This window comes from Patella vulgata, chromosome 6, assembly GCF_932274485.2.
Source record: "Patella vulgata chromosome 6, xgPatVulg1.2, whole genome shotgun sequence".
Taxonomy (NCBI): Eukaryota; Metazoa; Mollusca; class Gastropoda; family Patellidae; genus Patella; species Patella vulgata.
The window spans coordinates 22,341,905-22,360,020 of record NC_065884.2 but is presented as its reverse complement, the minus strand read 5'-3'; the positions used below and the strand labels follow the sequence as shown (position 1 = coordinate 22,360,020).

Sequence of the window (18,116 nt, the reverse complement as noted above, 5' to 3'; positions counted from 1 at the left end):
CTTTGTGTGACGTCATGTCAACAACGACCAGCGCTCGAAAGCGCCATCTGCGTTCTAAAAATAAAGTTGTCATTTTCGTCTCGCTAAATGTACAACCAATTTAAAGACAACAACTTTGAAATCCACAAGACATTTAATTTTCGAGGTATGTTTTTGCTAAGAAAAAAATGCAAAATGCTTACAATCTAACTCAGTGTGAGTGAAACAGTGGGAAATAGACGAATTTTGTTTAATATTTTACTAGACACATGTGTTATTTCCCGCCTTAATTTTTAACTCTGTTGTCGTGTTGCGGATCGGAAGGGAAGTCGTCGTTTACACAATGATTTACATGCATTCAAAAAGGGATAATTATTTATACAACACATTCGCGACTTTCGTATACTTCAGTATATATATATATATTATTCGCCACATATATTTCAAGACACTATTCAATATTCGCTATAGTGTTTGTGTTTATCTTTCAGCGGAAGTCATCCCATCTGAACCCCGAGCCATATTTCTTAAACACACTACAGGTATCTTGATTGATAAAGAGGAAAAATGAGTGATGTCCAAGAATATCCAGAAGTATTTCAAGAAGTCCGTGGGGCATTGGTAATGATTTTGTTTGGGTGCAAAAATCGATTTATTTCTTCTTGAGTTGAATAAACATGCATTAACTTCCCAGGTCTCTGCAGTGTACGTAGGAAACCATCTTCACAACATTCACATCACCAATAATTATGAATTAAATTGATCCCATTTATTTGGAATTTATTTCATAAGAGCATTCAGAAAATTTTCTGTTCCCCACCCCCTTCCATTTCCAGACCATATTTTAATTTATCTACTAAATCCCATTACAAACCTTCATATTATCATAAGAGCAAAGACCTATACGGCTTACTGGAAATTTTATGGAATGCCTCCCCACCAGTTCCAACCAACTGACACACATCAATAGCGAATACATGCTAAGAAAATGTAATGTCTTAACTTTTTTCAGGATGTACTGATTCATGGCTGCTTAAGAGCTGATGGGGACAGCCATTTTAAGATCATACATTATTTTAGCATATTTATGAACAAAAAATAACATTTTGCTATTTGAAATTGATTAATAAGAGCTTTTTTTTTAAAATTTTAGAACCCTGGTCGACTGAAATTACAAAGTAATAGTGTTACATTTAAAAACATTAAAACTGGAAAAGTAGATCAGTATCAGAGTTCTGATATTGAAGCTGTTCATTGGCTGAAAAGGGCGAGGGGAAACTGTTTGAAGATGCTTCTAAATAATGGTACGATACACAGATATGATGGCTTTAAAGAAATGGTGAGCATTAAAGGATAAATTATTTTATCATTATTCTTTTAAACTAATAGGGTTTAATGTCCACTGAGCACAAACTAGGCCATTAATTATGGACCAACATATGGTTCAATTATATTTCAATCATACGACATACCATGCTACTTAACTCATTGACACGCCTTAGAACATTTGCCCCCCCCCCCTTTTAAACTAATTTACTTGTGTTGAGTGAAGATTAAACTTAACTATTTTTCTAATCAACAGAATGCACTACATAAAGAAAGATATTTAGACCACAATAAAGCAGTGTAAACATCTGAAAAATGAGAATAAAAAACAAAATTTTGTTAGAAACAATTCATAAGTGTTAATAGACATTAACTGATTTTTTAACAGGAATTTGAGAGACTTGCATCATTTGTATCAAAGTATTATAACAGTGAACTTGAAAAAGTGGATATAGCCATGAAAGGATGGAATTGGGGGCAAGCAGATTTTGTTGGTGAGATAGAATAGTATTTGATATAAGCCACTAAATGATTCAATTCAAGGAATGACACATTAAAATAAGAAATGATGCATGTATTTTACTAAAAGCAAGTAATATGAATTAATGCTGAAGAACTGATCTGGTGTGTAGTGACCGCCCTAAACATTCGGCAGGTGACCAATCGCAATAATTATTTTTATTGGTGATCAAATTGATGATACTGGTGAATGAAGTTTCGAGAGTGTAATTTTGTAAATCTGCTATTTCTAAACTTGAAATCATCTCATTCAACACTACTTTCAATCGACTCGATGTAGTATCTATTTTTATACGCCTACATTTTTATGTGGATGTATATTGTCGTCTCCCCTATCCGTCCGTCCACAATTTGTTTGTAGACACTCTACAGGTCACAATCTTTGTCCAGTTTTGACGAAACTTGAAATATAGGTTTATCTCCCAAAGACCTTGGTTCCTTTCGATATTGGCATTTATCGAATGATTAAATATATCACCGTTCCACCATAATGAAGGTTGAGTTTGAATTTCGGGCAAATTTAAACGAAACTGCCCGAGTCTCAAAGCTTATTAACTTTCAAACACAGTTACGTCCCTTTTGTGCGCTGCTTTGGTTACTTCTGCTAAGCTACTTTTTTTTTATTCACATGCCCCTTTTACACATTATAATTTCCCCGTCTTCATACACGAAGCATATTATTAATGAAACAGCAGCAACAGCCGATATCGTTGATGTGATGAGGCCTACGAGTCGTATGACAGAATAAAAATGATGAATAAAATGATATAATATTTGACTACAAGTTTCTGAATTGGCTAATAAAATTTTTATTTGGCTAAAGGTTGTAAGAGTCTAGGATGGTCACTGGATGTGCAGGCTGGTTCCTTTCAGCCATCAATACCCAGACAAGATAAACAAAGTTAACCCAAAGCTCTAAAACAATGGCAGTTAATGTTAGTGGTTATAAATGCTCTCATTGAATTCACATACCAGTTGTTTGTGGTTACTACTCATCATGAGCATATAGTGGATGCTCTGTTGTTAGTCCCGATAACATGCTGAAAACCTGTACCATATATCGAAAAAATATTTACAAATTGTCTGTATAAACCATTCTCTTCAAACCATGATTGCAAAAAAAAAAACTCTTTATGTCATTTATCTTATTTCGATTTTGTTTTCAGCTAATGCGTTAAATTTTAAAATTGACAACCATTTGGCTTTTGAAATACCACTTGGTAATGTGTCTCACTCTACTAATACAAAAAATGAAGTTACTTTGGAATTTCATCAAAATGACGATGCTGCAGTTTCTTTGACAGAATTAAGATTTCACATTCCAACAGATCCAAATACAGAAGTTGATACTGTTGCGGTTGGTATTATTTTTAGTTAGCAACTTAGTACAATTCTTAGTACTAAACCCCTGTTGATGTTGACTTCTGAGATAATTATAGACTATTTAATATATTGTGCCACCCTAAGAAGAGTTCTGAGACTTCCAAAAGTCTCCATGTCAAGCGCATAGCTGTTGTGCATGCTAAATGGCCCTATAATACGGAAAGCTGCTCACATTTCTGGACGGAATGAGGTGGTCTAATGAACAGCAGTTCCGATCTGCTCAGGGATGTACCAGTATTAATATATCACATTTCTCTAAATTTCTTCAAAGAACTGGGGATATTCAATAGTTACATTAGCAAGTGCTGAAGTATTAAAAGTGTTATTTGTGTTTTAGGAGTTCTATGAGAAGGTTCTAGCTAAAGCTGATATTATACAGGCTACTGGCGATGCTGTTGTTACGTTTACAGAAGTACAATGTCTTACACCTAGGTTTGTACATGTAAGGCCACACAAAATAAATGTCTTGTTTCTCGGGCAACTGACAGCTGAAACTGTAGGGAGGGAGGGCGGTTTCTTTTTTTTTTTTTACTCATTGATGGTGCAAAATAAAATTTGGCTATTGCTGAAAATTGTTGGGGCGGGAGGGCGGTCTTTCTTTTTTTTTTTTTTTTAAATGAGAAAGTCATTACTTGTTTACGTTTTTGCTTTCCGTTATATTCAACTTTATTGTACATACTTAAAACATAAACCCAAAATCAAGTCTACTAAAACACTGAGACTGAACACTGACTGAAAGGAAAATAATTTTCCATATTTAATTCACATAATTGAAATTGGTTAAAAAATAAAATTCCATACGACTATGTAATAGCCCTCCATAAAGACAACAATATTTTTAAAAACTAAGCCTCTTTCACCAGGTGTATCAAAAATAATAATCATGGTAAACAGTATTTAAAACTAAATCTAGTATCGCCGGTTTATTTATAATTATTTACCGAATTCCAACCAATGCATGTCACACCGTGTCATCGGTATTGGAGATTGCCGGAAATACTGTTTCTTGGGATATTCGGTGTGTTTCTCAGGATATTCGGTGTTCTATCCGGTGTTTATATTGAATGACTATTTAAATCTAACTAACAACTGGTCAGTAAAACCATCAAATCGGTAATCCAATTATTATTTTCCGGATTATCGAAACTACCGTAAATGTGCTAATAATGACCCAGATTCTAAGGTATGCATTATGACGACTATCGTCATCGTATCGTATTCTTAGCTATAATTAATTAACCTGTTCTACGGTTCATTATTTTATCAATAGGATTTTCCAAACAAGGACCGACTGAAGCCGGCAATAATGAGCCGATTACGATCGAATGATTGAAATATTGTCGCCAATGACTTTTAACACGAATCAAATTCTAGTTTATCAGGGGAGGTAATTAATATCACGTGATACAAAATGGAGGTTCTTTCGATATCAATAAAAAAGGCAAATCTACCAAACTTCGCCATTGTTCGGATAAAAAAGACAGCATGTTCATCTGAATCAGTTTTAATACATTTGAATAGATATACATGTATGGCGGATGTAGGTACATGCGGGATATTTTTTTTACGACTTGCTTGTCGATGTGCGGGCGGGCGTTACATATTTATTTTTTTTCATCAAGACTAATAAATAGACTGCACGCGCAACCAATTTTGCGTGCGGGCGGTGCCCGAGAAACAAGTTATTTTATTTGTGTTGCCTAATATTCACGATCACAGTTTTGAACTACTCAAAAATTTGAATATAATATCTGATAATAACTTCATCCAGACAAGTTGATTTTTGAGTTTTTCCATTATCAGTGAGTAAGATGTTGGCTTGCTAACTTGGATGTTCAATCTTGGGCTGAGAAAGTTAATCAGAATTTTCTGGCATGGTTCCCTCTTGGCACCGGTGCAGGATGGAGGGCCTGGCAGGGGACAAAATGGGACGAAAAACTAAGGTGCAATGTACACATTGGCGTGCACGTATGAGAACCCTTTGCAGTTGGAATTCAATTAAGAGTAGTAGGCCGTACCACTGCTGTTCGGGCAAAGCCCTCAAAGCACACTGTATGTCATATATCTGCCTTCTTTAGTCCAGTCGGAGTAGGATGTTAAACCCCATTTCATTAGTCCAGTACCACACTTCAGACTTAATATCTATATAATAAAATCAAAGATGTATGTATGTTTGCCCATCACGCGATTCACCTCCACATTGGTATCAAATTAGCCAGCACGACCCCATCAATGTTTTAGTTCAATTTGGGCACCGGGCGAACCTGGGTATCCTGTTAGTATATAATAATCTTTCAAATCTTGTTTTGACTAATTTTTTGTATTTTATATTTTAGAGGTCGATATGATATTAAGTTGTATCCTACGTTTTTACAATTGCATGGTAAAACATTTGATTATAAAGTTCCTTACACGACAGTTCTACGATTATTTTTACTACCACATAAAGATAGCAGACAGATGTTCTTTGTGGTATGTAATTATAACTGTATTTTACAGAAAGAAGTTAAATCATTATACATGTATATTTCAACATTGATCCTTAGATAATTGTGGGTTGGATGGTTGAGTGGTCTAACACGCACGTCTTAGATCATAAGGTCTGTCATTGAGTCCAGTGGCGTGGTTTGGACGTGACAAGGAGTAAGTTTACCTGCCCAACCTCTGGTTTCATCCCCTATAAATTTCAAACACGTTTTGTGGTGTTAACTTAAAATTCACAAATTGGAAGCTTGTCAATGCAATACAGAACAGAGGTCTCTGAGGAAATTTATGAAACTTAGTTTGATTTTTCAAAACTTGATATTAAAGCCAGTGGTTGGCATGTCAGATGCCTGTTATGTTTGCTGTAATATTGAAGATCAAAAGATAATCATGTGTTTGTCTCAAAATAATCTTGCCTGTACTATGACATTAGTATTCTAATTTATTCATAAATAGACTAGCAGTTATTTTATGAGCTGATTTTTAAACCAATTCATACATTTTTTTTTTCAATAGGTGAGTTTAGATCCTCCAATAAAACAAGGTCAAACAAGATATCATTTTCTTATCCTATTATTTAATAAAGAAGATGAAATGACCGTGGAGTTGGGTATGACAGAGTAAGTATTTATATAGAATGTTATAGAACTGTAACCCAGGTATCATTTACTCTTGTATATTTAGCATTAATTTCTTCAACATTCATTCTATATCTAAACTTTGTATGGAAATTTGTAAAAATCATGTAAAATCTAATTTGTACTTGTATCCAGTTTAAAGCTGACTTCAATTTTGATGAGTGTCTAATTTACAAGTGTTTGATTTCTCAATCACTGTTAAAAGAGAAACAACCCAATTGATGATATTGACATATTTATAAACGATTGGTCAAGAAATTAAGTGATTATAAATTGGACACTCATTATCAAAGCCGAATGGTTAGCTTTAAACTTGAAGTAAGGGTGTCTTTGACATGTTTGCACCTGAACCTGGCCTTCTTTATATATAATTAAGATAATTTATACTAGACATTTTGTATTTGAGATCAGACTTATACATTATACTCATGTGGTGTAGCATTTGGGTTTTAAATTTGACCAGAAAAAAAATAATTGCCAGTTTTTCAACTCTTTTTCGCACATTAGGAGTTATTCAGTCAATTAGGGATCCAGTGATTAATTAATCAAACAAAGATCATCATTGGAATGATTTTACTATCTTTTGAACTGTAAATAAATAAAACAAGGCTTAGTGTTCATTTTCCCCTTTAAAATGTTACTTCTAGACTTATTAGTCTTCGAACTTTTGTTATTGGGTTAACAAATGAAATTGAGTATATTTATTTGTAGAGAAGAACTAAAGGAGAAGTATGATGGTAAATTAAATCCAGAGATGCATGGATTAGAATATGAAGTGGTCAGTAAAATATTTAAAGCCATTACACAAAGGAAAATAACTGTTCCTGGATCATTTGAAGGGTGAGTCATAATCTCTGGGTCGATACAGGATATTTCTTAATTTCAAATGCCTTGTCACCTGTGCAAGCTGTTGTTCCGCTGTTACTTGTATGACAAGGTTACCTGTCTAATTTTGTGGATTTTATTTTCCTCTTCTTCAATTTTGTGAACACAATACAGGATATTCATGGAATATTAAAAAAAAAAAAATTAAAAAAAAGAAAGAATTGGATAAGCTTTTTATCGGGCCTTACTGAAGAACTGAATCAAATTGCAGATTATAAATTTCAAAAACCATCTGTTCACATTTTGACTTTTAAACTTGTGGATGTGATACAGGACAAAAAATATAAATCTTTCAGTTATTATTGTATGTCCTAAAATATTCAGACGCATGGGGTTAAAATACTTCTATCCTTTGCTGTATTAGCTATAATAAACATGTTGAATACAAGCCTTCAGTCTTCTTTAGACCAGTCTGTGGAGAAAAATAGGAAGTTAAACCCCATTGCATATTTTATGTTTTTCAGTCAACAAGGAACAAGATGTGTCAGTTGTTCATATAAAGCAGCCACCGGTCTACTGTATCCATTAGAAAGAGGTTTTATATTTGTACATAAACCACCACTACATATCAGATTTGACGAAATTAACTGTGTAAATTTTGCTAGAGGATCCGGCAACACTCGTTCATTTGATTTTGAAATAGAGACTCTATCATCAAGTGTATACCATTTTGTTGGTATTGAAAAGTAAGTATAGATAGGCCTATTTATAGATGCAGTATTGTATCATCTGTGTCTCTGTTAATCGCTCCTCTATGGGTTTTGATGTGGAACTAGTGGAATCAAATCGATCAAAAGGATAAAATGGAACCCAGATTTATTTCGTTTCAAGGTTGGATGCTAAAGCAATTTCTTTTAAATATTATTTAAGAAGGATTGAAATAAATAATTAGGAAACAAATAAATTTTTATCTTAACTGAAATTCAATGCATAAATACAAATGGAAATGGAAAATGGAGTTGCACCGTTATAATACAGATTACTTTCAGTGCTCTACTTCTACAAGACGCTGTGTCGTGATCAGGGAATTTTCCACACAATTCATAACATAACATAAACACAAAAGCAAAAGACAACTGCCAGCCAGAAAATCGTCAAAATTATAAGTTAGAAGTAAACAGTAAAACAAAAACACAAATGTTTTATTTTATTATATATGTAGTATTTTATAAAGTGATACAAATTTGATTTAAAACACCCTGACTGACATTCAATAGTCAGACTTGACAATACTCCGAGATTTGGGTTTTTTTTTTCTTACAAAAATTTTATGCGAATCCTTGTAGATTCGCAGCATAAGCTCTTGCGAGAATCCTTGCGCAAATTAGATTCGGAGATTTGCGTGAATTTCTAGCCCTTTATATGAAAGCTGGAAACCATTGCAGAACAAACCTTTGGATAATTTTAGATGTGTTATCCTGTAAATAAATATATAAAAAAATTCTATTATAAACCAAAATAATCTTATAATTCTATTATATTTCCATATACTGTTTTGATGAGAGATTTTCATATTTTATTTTAGAGATGAATATGGTAAATTATTTGATTTTGTTTCTTCAAAGAAATTACGAGTGAAGAATATAGATAAAAACAAAAGTGGTAAAGGTGTAAGTAGTTTTAAAATGTTATTATTAGGTCATATAAAGAGAGTATTCTGATTCTCTTAAAAAGAGCTGAATGACACGTTTTTATTGCAAATAAGAAAAGGTAAAAACTATCTCATAATAAGCGCACATAAATGTTTTACCCCAGTAACAGGAAGTAACTCTTATAAATGTTACTGATAATCAGAACTGAATAATCATACATACTTAATGTAGTGCCTTGAAATGTGATGTTTATGAAAAATCATTTAGCCCACTACGTATTGTTGTTGGTCTGTCGTCTACAATTGCCCATGGACAACTTGTGGGTTTAAGTTATCATCTGATTGACGTTAAATTTATACTATAGGCAAATGCTGGTACAGGTGCAATGTCTGGTAGTGATGAGGAAGGTGGTGATCATGATGCCTATCTGGAAAGAATGAAGGCTGAAGGAAAACAAAGACAAGATGATGATGAAGATGATGATACAGATAGCTCGGGTAATTTGATAGAATTTTTGTTGTTACTTTTTTTTCTTACCTAATTATTGTGACAAATATAACAAGATTTACTCCAACAGTATAGCTAATTTCATTGCGAATATTATGAAATGTAACATTTTAGTTACTTATAAACATATTCCAATTACGAGTTGATGAGCATGTTAAAAAAAAAGATTTGTTATTACAATATTTTTATAATATGATTTTATTAGATGAATCCTTCAATCCTGGTGAAAGTGGAAGTGAAGTTGCTGAAGAGTAAGTTTATTATCTTCTCTCTGTGGGTGGTGGTGTGTGTGTATGTGGATAGGGTATGTGGTCTATAGTTCTGGCATCACTTCCTTGCAGTGTAGGACATATTTTGTCCTCTAACCTCTGTCTGTGTTTCCGTTAACATTTATTTGTGGACACTCTGCAGGTCACAATTCTTATCTGATTTTGATTAAACGTAACATATATGTTTATGTACCTAAAATCTCAGATGAGTTCAATTTTGGCCTGTAACTTCATTGATTACGTGCCCTGATTGTACGAAAATTCAGGTTTTTAGCTTGTGGACCAAGGTTGCCATTTTTAACCGACTTTGATGAAATTTTGAGAATCAAAAGATCTTGGATATGTTTGATTTTGGTGTGGATCGGACTTTGCCTTCTTGATTTATCTCCCGGCCTTTTACACAAAATGTTAAAAGTTTCTGGAGCCCACAAATTTTGTACGATTTAGATGAAACTTAAGATTTATGTTAAGGGTTAAAAGACCTGAGTCTTGAGAGGACGAACCCTGATAACCTGCGTTTTGCAATCTTTCGTTATAAATTTATGCCCCTATTTCAGAAAACCCTGTGAATGCAATAGAGGCTACAGTTTTTATTCGCCTCTGTCCGTGAATACTCTACGGGTCACAAATTCTATCCAGTTTTGGTGAAACTTCAAAATGTAGGTTTATCTTGCAAAGATCTCGGTTCTTTTCGATATTGGCATGTATAGGACTATAACTCTTCATGGATTATGGCCCCTAATTTTACGTAAAGTCACGTTTTTAGCTTGTCCGCTCCACGTACACCAATATTGTAAAAGTATGTAATGCCAAGTTTGTGTACCCTCTAAAGTTAACAATTTTGATCCAAATTTGATGAAACTTAAAATATATGTTTATAAAATTCACGCATGTCGTACTGTGGCTTCCTGGATTATGGCTTTCCCTTCATTTATCAACTGCAAAGTGTATCTTGCGTGGCAACTGCTTGTTATATGCATGAAGAAACTCTGATTAGTTTTTAAATAATGATGTTTTTGTTTTTATATAGATATGACAGTAATCCACCAACTACAGATTCAGAAGATTCAGATGAAGAGAGTGACTCAGAACCATCAGAAGCCAAGAAAGCTAGAAAAGAGCAAAAACAAAAGGAAAAAGCTGAGAAAAATGAGAAGAAAAAAGCAAAAGAAAAAAAGAGATCAAAGTCTGCCAAAACAGTTGTAAGGGCCAATTTCAGTACAATTTATAGCCATTTATCTTTGTGAGAAAAAAAAAAGAGAAAATGATTGACATTTGGTCTTACTGACGAAATGGTTGAGATTTGCTCTTACTGACAATATGGTTGAGATTTGCTCTCAATGACAAAATGGTTGACATTTGCTCACAACAAAATGGTTGACATTTGCTCACAACAAAATGGTTGACATTGGCTCTTACCGACAAAATGGTTGACATTTGCTCTTACCGACAAAATGGTTGACATTTGCTCTTGCTGACAAAATGTTATGAGATAAAACAAATTATTAATTACTGTAATTAAATAATCCTTCACAATTTTTGCCGCAAATTATTTTTAGTGCATTGTGCCATTACCCCCAGGCATGGGTTCTACGTCGGCCGTATATGCCGGTCGAGACCTACGGCTATGGAAAATGACCGTTCCTAGATCTGACCTAACGGTCATTTTGCATGCCGGAAAGAGGGTCTTTTTTTTAAAAAAAAGAAAATTTCAAACATGGCTACGATCGACCTTCACTGTGTAACTATACAAGAATGCACGTCGTCTAGAAGCCAATCTCGTGATTGGTGTTATAGAGTTTTATATATAGTCGTCAACAGATTATACTGAGTGTTGTGTTGATAATTAATGATGAGTGTCTAGTAGTAGAACAATAAATTTTAATTGATAAGTGGGAATCTAATCAACGGCGTGAAGCGGCCCATTGTTAATCATTCACGTATTGTCCACGTGTCATAAGAATTTTCAACAACAAAGCCGTTTACCGCTATTACGGTCAGGCACAATGTAAACGAGGTTATTATGATCTTCGAAAAGGGGCAATTGATATGAAGTATTGCTCTTCGAATCCAACCAACTGTCATATAAAATAAAAAAAGCATATAAATTACGTAAGTCCTCAACAACGTACGTGTTGGGAGAAAAATGCATTTAAAAATGTTTATAGCGGTATTACGGCCTTGTGGAAATTGTTGAAATAAAATCTAGAGATTAGTTAACTTGCTTACCGAACAATTAAGAAAAATACGTATTCCAGTTATATTGTGCAGCAATATTGATAATTCCACGTGTAGAAGAAATGTCGTGTATATACGGTTACTCTTATACACGACCATATTCTTGGGGGCGCTAGTGTCACTCGCCGTGAAGTTAGTTATCCGTTAGTCATTTAGTTATACATTATTAGGATTTACGTCACAATTCTGCGGCCCGTAATTCCCTGAGAAATGGTCTAAAACCAAAAAAATGTGAGATATATGCCATGGATAATTATATATTTATCTTCATTTCAAAGTTATTGTATTACAACTCAAAATTATCCAGGTCGGTGTGTTTTCTATAGAGCACGTGTTAATTACGTGTGAGCTACTGAAATGGTTTTTCTCCGGCCAATTCAACTATTTCGTTATTTAAGTAGCCAAAACGGAATATTTAATTATTAAATAATTATCATGAGCCTTACTAATATTTCTTTTTTAAGTCAAATATATTTTTTTTGTTCACCCCATGGTGACAAAGTGGTATAGACACGTGAATTCACAATACCCTACCATGAATAAAAAACATGAAATATGAATTTACTTTGAAAAGTTTTTGTGCGTTATCAAAAATGACCGGCAGTGAAAATTTTGAAGTGGAAGCCCTGCCCCCAGGTTACCTCATTAGTTGTTTTTTCAACATTTTTTTTTCTTTCATCTAATTTATTATATTTTAAAATTATTCAAGTAAACTTCAATTATTAATTAGTTGGCAATTCTAAACTGAATCCACAGTATCAATATTTTAAACCCAATTGTTATTTAAGGCACGGGGCATGGGTGGCCAGATAGTTTATGTTAGACCATAAGGTTTGTAATTGAGTCAAGCGGCGTGGTTTTGATTCCCTGCTTGTACGTAACAAGGAGTAGGGTCCTCCCGTTCAACCTCATGGGTTTTCTGCCACAGCTACGCACAAGTGAATTATTAAAAAGAATTGAACCATATGTTAATCGCGAAATGACCTAGTTTGTGTTGGTTGGACATTAAATCCCATTTCTTTCTCTCTCTAAAGCACATATTCAATTATGGTCTTCATAATTATTACAATCTAGAGAAAAATATTACTAAATATTTTACTGTAATTTATTTCGTTAGTCTGAAGGAGGCAAAAGGAAATCTAAAAAGAAATCAAACAGAGAAAGGGTCAACCCCATTTCTCTCTCTAAAGCTCATATTCAATTATGGTCCTCATAATTATTACAATCTAGAGAAAAATATTACTAAATATTTTACTGTAATTTATTTCGTTAGTCTGAGGGAGGCAAAAGGAAATCTAAGAAGAAATCCAAAAGAGAAAAGGGTCAGCCAAAACGACCTCAGTCATCTTACTTCTTATGGTTAAATGAAAATCGTGAAAAAATCAAGGAAGATAATCCTGGTATTTCAATAACAGAAGTCAGTAAAAAGGCAGGAGAGTTGTGGAAGAAAGTTACTGATAAAACGGTAAATTTTTTATCTTATTATTATTAAGCTTCAATTTTTATTATAAAACACATAATGAATGGTACCTTTTTATTCATTCTTCACTGATTTTATTATTAATCTAGATGTGATCTGGTACCCACTCAAAATAAATATGCTGAATGTATTATTTTGTATAAAATCAAGTAATGCTACTTTTGCAGATATTAAAATTATTACTTCACAATTGATAAAACTGTAGAAATTAAAAATGTGTGTTCTTGCTCAACAAAGTTAGCACAAAAATTAGTTTGAATCTTAGGTTGGATAGCTACTCCTATGATATGCTGGCAAACTTAGCTCGATCCTTTGTCTTGTCCAGAATCAACTATTGTAATTCTTTACTAACTGGTATTACGGATGCACAAGTTTCAAAGCTCCAACAGTTACAAAACTGCTTACATTGTCTCTAAAACTAAATCAAGATCACACCCAGTCTTAAACAAATTACATTGTCTTTGTGTTCGTGAAAGGATTAACTTTAAAATCTTATCTTTAACCTACAGATATATGAACAAATCTGCTTCAGTTTATTTTCAAAATATAATATCATTATAAATGCTCACTAGGATCAGAAGGCAAATTGTTATTCGATGTACCTATCTATTATTTGAAATCATTTTCGATACAGTTTATGATTTGTGTTGAATACACTTCCAGAAAATATCTGACAATGTGATTCTGCATCAGTTTTTAAATCCATGGTGAAAACTATCATTAACAATTCAAAGTGAGAACATCTTCTAGTGCTTAAAGTATTCTCTAGTGATTTAATAGATGCATGATAAAAACGTGTGGTTCCCCCTTGTCAGTGATGCAGGACGGAGGGCCTGACAAGGACAGCTGTCTAGTCCTTCGGATGAGACAAAAAAACGAGGTCCTGTGTATACTTTGGAATGCACATAAAAGATCTCTTGGCAGTTGGAATTCGATATAAGAGTAGGCGATAGTGCCGCTGCCCGGGCAAAATTTCCCTCATAGCACACTATGGCGTATGCCCGTCTTCATTAGCCCAGTATAGGAGCAGAACAGTAGGACGTTAAACACCATTTCATTTCATTTTGCATGATAAAAACATTATTATCTACATAAATTCAGATTCCAACATCACCAGCTTCAAAATGGCAAAAAGTGAGGCTCTTGGAAACTAATATTAAAGTTGAATAAAGAATAAACTTTAGTACTAGCATAAAAGCCAGTGTTTCCTTCTCTTTTAAGTATTTTTTTATAAACATGATTTGTAGAAATGGGAGAAATTGGCAGAAGAGGCTAAAAAAGATTATGTAAAGGCTATGGAACAATGGAACAATAGAGAAATTTCTGAGGGTGGTAGTGATGAAGGAGATGGAAAAGATTCTAGGTATTTATTATGGTTTTATCGATATCTCTATTCATTTTTTTTTTTCCACCATCATTTTATGAGAGAGATAGCAACAACTCTAATTTCGGAGTAGTAACCCCAACAATGAATTATGCTTACCATTTTTACTTGGTCATTTATCCTTTGACACCATTAATTGTAGTGTAGAGTCTATTAAAAGCAGAATGTTCTTTGACGATCAGCTCAGCTTTTAGTTCAAGACATGCATTTTATTAACTGCACAAACTGCTGGTGGCTCAGACAACCCATATTATTTCATGAATCTCTTTTATAGTCCGAAGAAAAGTAAAAAATCTAATTCATCACCATCGAAGAAAGCGAATGAAAGTCGAGCTGGTGCTGGTGTTGCTTATAAAAGTAAAGAATTTATTTCAAGTTCTGATACATCAGGAGAAGATAAACCCAAAAAGAAAAAATTACGTAAAGATGGTAGCGAAAGTGAAAAAGAGGTAGGAAATGTTTTTTAAAAAGGTCAAGAAAAAAACCCAAAGAAATGGGAAATATGGAATTACTAAAGAACATGTAGGTATTGTGCCCCGTGGATTGACATATAAGGACCACCTTGTTCTGAATAAAAAAAAAAAGGTTGATGCTTGTAAGTTGATTAAACTAATGTTGAAATGCAACAGAATTTCACTTTCAATACAGATCTATATTTCGTTTTGTTTTGGTTTTTTTACTTTCGATGGCCTACACTACATGATGATCTGACAGGTTGTTGCCATAGGTCACGTCAGAGGTGATACAAGTGGCCTTTGACCCTATGACGTCAGACATTTGATTAACCAATCAGCATTGATATTACTTGTGGATTACCCACAGTTCCGTGCAAAACACGCCTAAAGCTCGCTGTAACAGACTGTTTTCATTGGCTAATACCTCACACCATTCAGAACACGTCAATGATAACAACTTTTCCAGATCCTAGTGTAGTAAGGACAAGTAAAACGAAATTTTGTACTATAAAAACAAAACAAAATAGGATCTGTGATTTAATCAGATTGTACTTTCATGGGCTGCATCGTTTTAAGTGGACAGTGCGTTACTAATTTAACATGTTTGATTATATTTCAGTTACCATCCGAACCTGATGAAGCAACCCCAAACACTTCAGAAGATTCTGGACATTCTGGTAAATCAGGCTCTGAGTCTGGCTCAGATTAAAGTGCTACAAACTGTTACTACAACTCATAAACTAAATCAGTTAAATCTTCTCTCTGTATAGACCATATCACGCCATATCACGTTTTCTGTTTGTGCCATTGTTATTAGGTTTATACTTCGTAATGATGACTTTATGGCTTATTGAATTATTGTTCACAGAAAAAACCCCAACAAAGCAGGACAGTGAATTTTGATACAGTTATTTTCAATGAATGGTGACTTATAATTTCTCATTTGTACTGTGAAAGTAAGGGTAGGGTATATTGTGTGCGATTTTGGAGTCTAATATTTAGATACTTAATGTGTTGGTGTGCATGGTCATGACTCTAATTTTAAGGAAACAAAATTATGTCAGATTTTAATCAGATTGATTAAAAAGGCTGCTGCTTGGTATCAGAGATAGTATTATAATTTATACAGTCAGATTGGATAATTGTATATTATTGTGTAAAACATTTCAAGATGAATGATTTATATATAATATCCATTTTACTGACAATGCATGGAAATAATTTATACAGCCATTGGGTTCATTCTATTAGAATAATGAACTGTTGTTTGTGTCAAATGATTTAATAAATTGTTTAATGTAAAAACAAATGTGTATTCTTAAATTATGCTAGCTCTGTTGGCTCAAAGAAATCATTGTGAACATTTATATGGGAACTTTGTTTTGCAGTGTTTTGAATAAAATTAAATCCATTGGAGCCTTTGAAGATAATACTGATTTGGGTATTCCTTTTAATATGGAAATGCAAGTGCTTACTGTTTGTTAAATCTTGTATCAAAAGTTAAAGAGGCATTATGTGAGAGCTAAACTTGCCTATTGCTGGGTATGTTTCTGGCTTCAAATGATATTTAGATTATTATTTAGACATTTGTTTACATGTGATGCCCATAATCAACTCTCTAAAACATCAGATTGCTTAAGCCGTGGACACATTAGCTGAATAATTTTCACCCGAATCAATCGGTGCCGAATTTTATTTGGCCGAATGGGTGGACACACGAGGCGAATGCTTCACCCGATTCAACATTCGATTGCATCATCTTTCACGTCACATGATTAAACATGGCGACGTCCATGTCTTCAAACAATTACATGACTTCTCGATATGAGAGGATGATGGGCTAATGAATTCTACATTCAAGCGAGATTGATTCAGCCGAAGCATGCGGCTAGTGTATCCACTGCTTTAGATACTGAGTGGTTTAGACAATGTCTACCATCTATGTTAAATGCTAATATGATGCAGATTGCCAATCAAGACTTAGTTGATTATCATGGCAAAGTTACTTGCAATATATTCATTTTTCATTATCTGTTTTTGAACTATTATAGCAAGAACAACCAAGTTTTGCATAATGTGTCTTTAATTTGGTCACAGACTACTTTAACTCTTTGGTCGAATATATTATCTGTTACATATTATCATGTTATTTTCATAAATGTAAATAAATCAGATAAAAAATGATTTACTTGTTTTTATACACCCACGTTTTATATGGACATATATTGTCGTCGCCCCTGTAGGTTTATATCCCAAAGATCTTGTTTCCTTTCAATATTGGCATGTATTGGACTCTAACTTCATGGATTATGGCCCCTGATGGTATGAAAAATCACGTTTTTAGCTTGTGGACATTCTAGAGGTCACAATTTTCATGTTTTTGATTAAACTTAAAACATATGTTAATATCCCAAAGATCTCAGTTTCTTTCGATATTGCTGCATTTCAGACTACAACTTACTGGATTATGACCCCTGATTGTACGAAAAATCGTGTTTTATTTTTCCCAGACAGCGACATTAGGCCTATACCTACTCTTCTTCATTCAGGAGCCCACCAGTGTGTAAGTTTTCAGCAGCATTTCCACCTACTCTTGTTCAATGCATTACAAGTTCTTTTATACTGGGTATGTTCATTGGTGAACCCCAGTTTTCCTTCCCGTCATGTCACCCCAGAATGGACTCCCCCCTTACAAGCGGAACGGAAAGACAAATCCCAAAAGATTAGAAAGCAAAAAGTTTCTTTTTCCCAAAATATATATATATGAATTTTGTTTCCATTTTACTAGTCTGCTCAAAAGATTGATGAAACAAATAATCATCGATGTCCGCACAATGGAGAGTGGCTACAGACCAACAAGTCATTTGATTTCTGGTACTTTATTTTTCCCCAAAGAAATACATTATTTTTTTTCTTTCAGTTTACGTCTGCTCGAAAAATCTTATTTCTAGATTGCAGTGTAATGTCTTATGACCGT

General features: G+C 33.7%; 1 protein-coding gene across 1 annotated transcript; it reads left to right on the top strand.

Moving 5' to 3' along the window:
- Positions 1–16: 16 nt before the first annotated feature.
- Positions 17–17,323, top strand: LOC126823212 (FACT complex subunit SSRP1). The gene is made up of 18 exons (XM_050551868.2): positions 17–145; positions 471–600; positions 1,133–1,318; positions 1,694–1,799; positions 2,991–3,181; positions 3,545–3,639; positions 5,544–5,679; positions 6,208–6,311; positions 7,041–7,169; positions 7,679–7,900; positions 8,740–8,824; positions 9,171–9,303; positions 9,519–9,564; positions 10,613–10,784; positions 13,094–13,285; positions 14,548–14,663; positions 14,959–15,133; positions 15,759–17,323. Exons 2-18 carry the CDS (start codon positions 547–549, stop codon positions 15,846–15,848), a joined length of 2,232 nt encoding a protein of 743 aa, XP_050407825.1. The 5' UTR covers positions 17–145; positions 471–546; the 3' UTR covers positions 15,849–17,323.
- Positions 17,324–18,116: the final 793 nt, after the last annotated feature.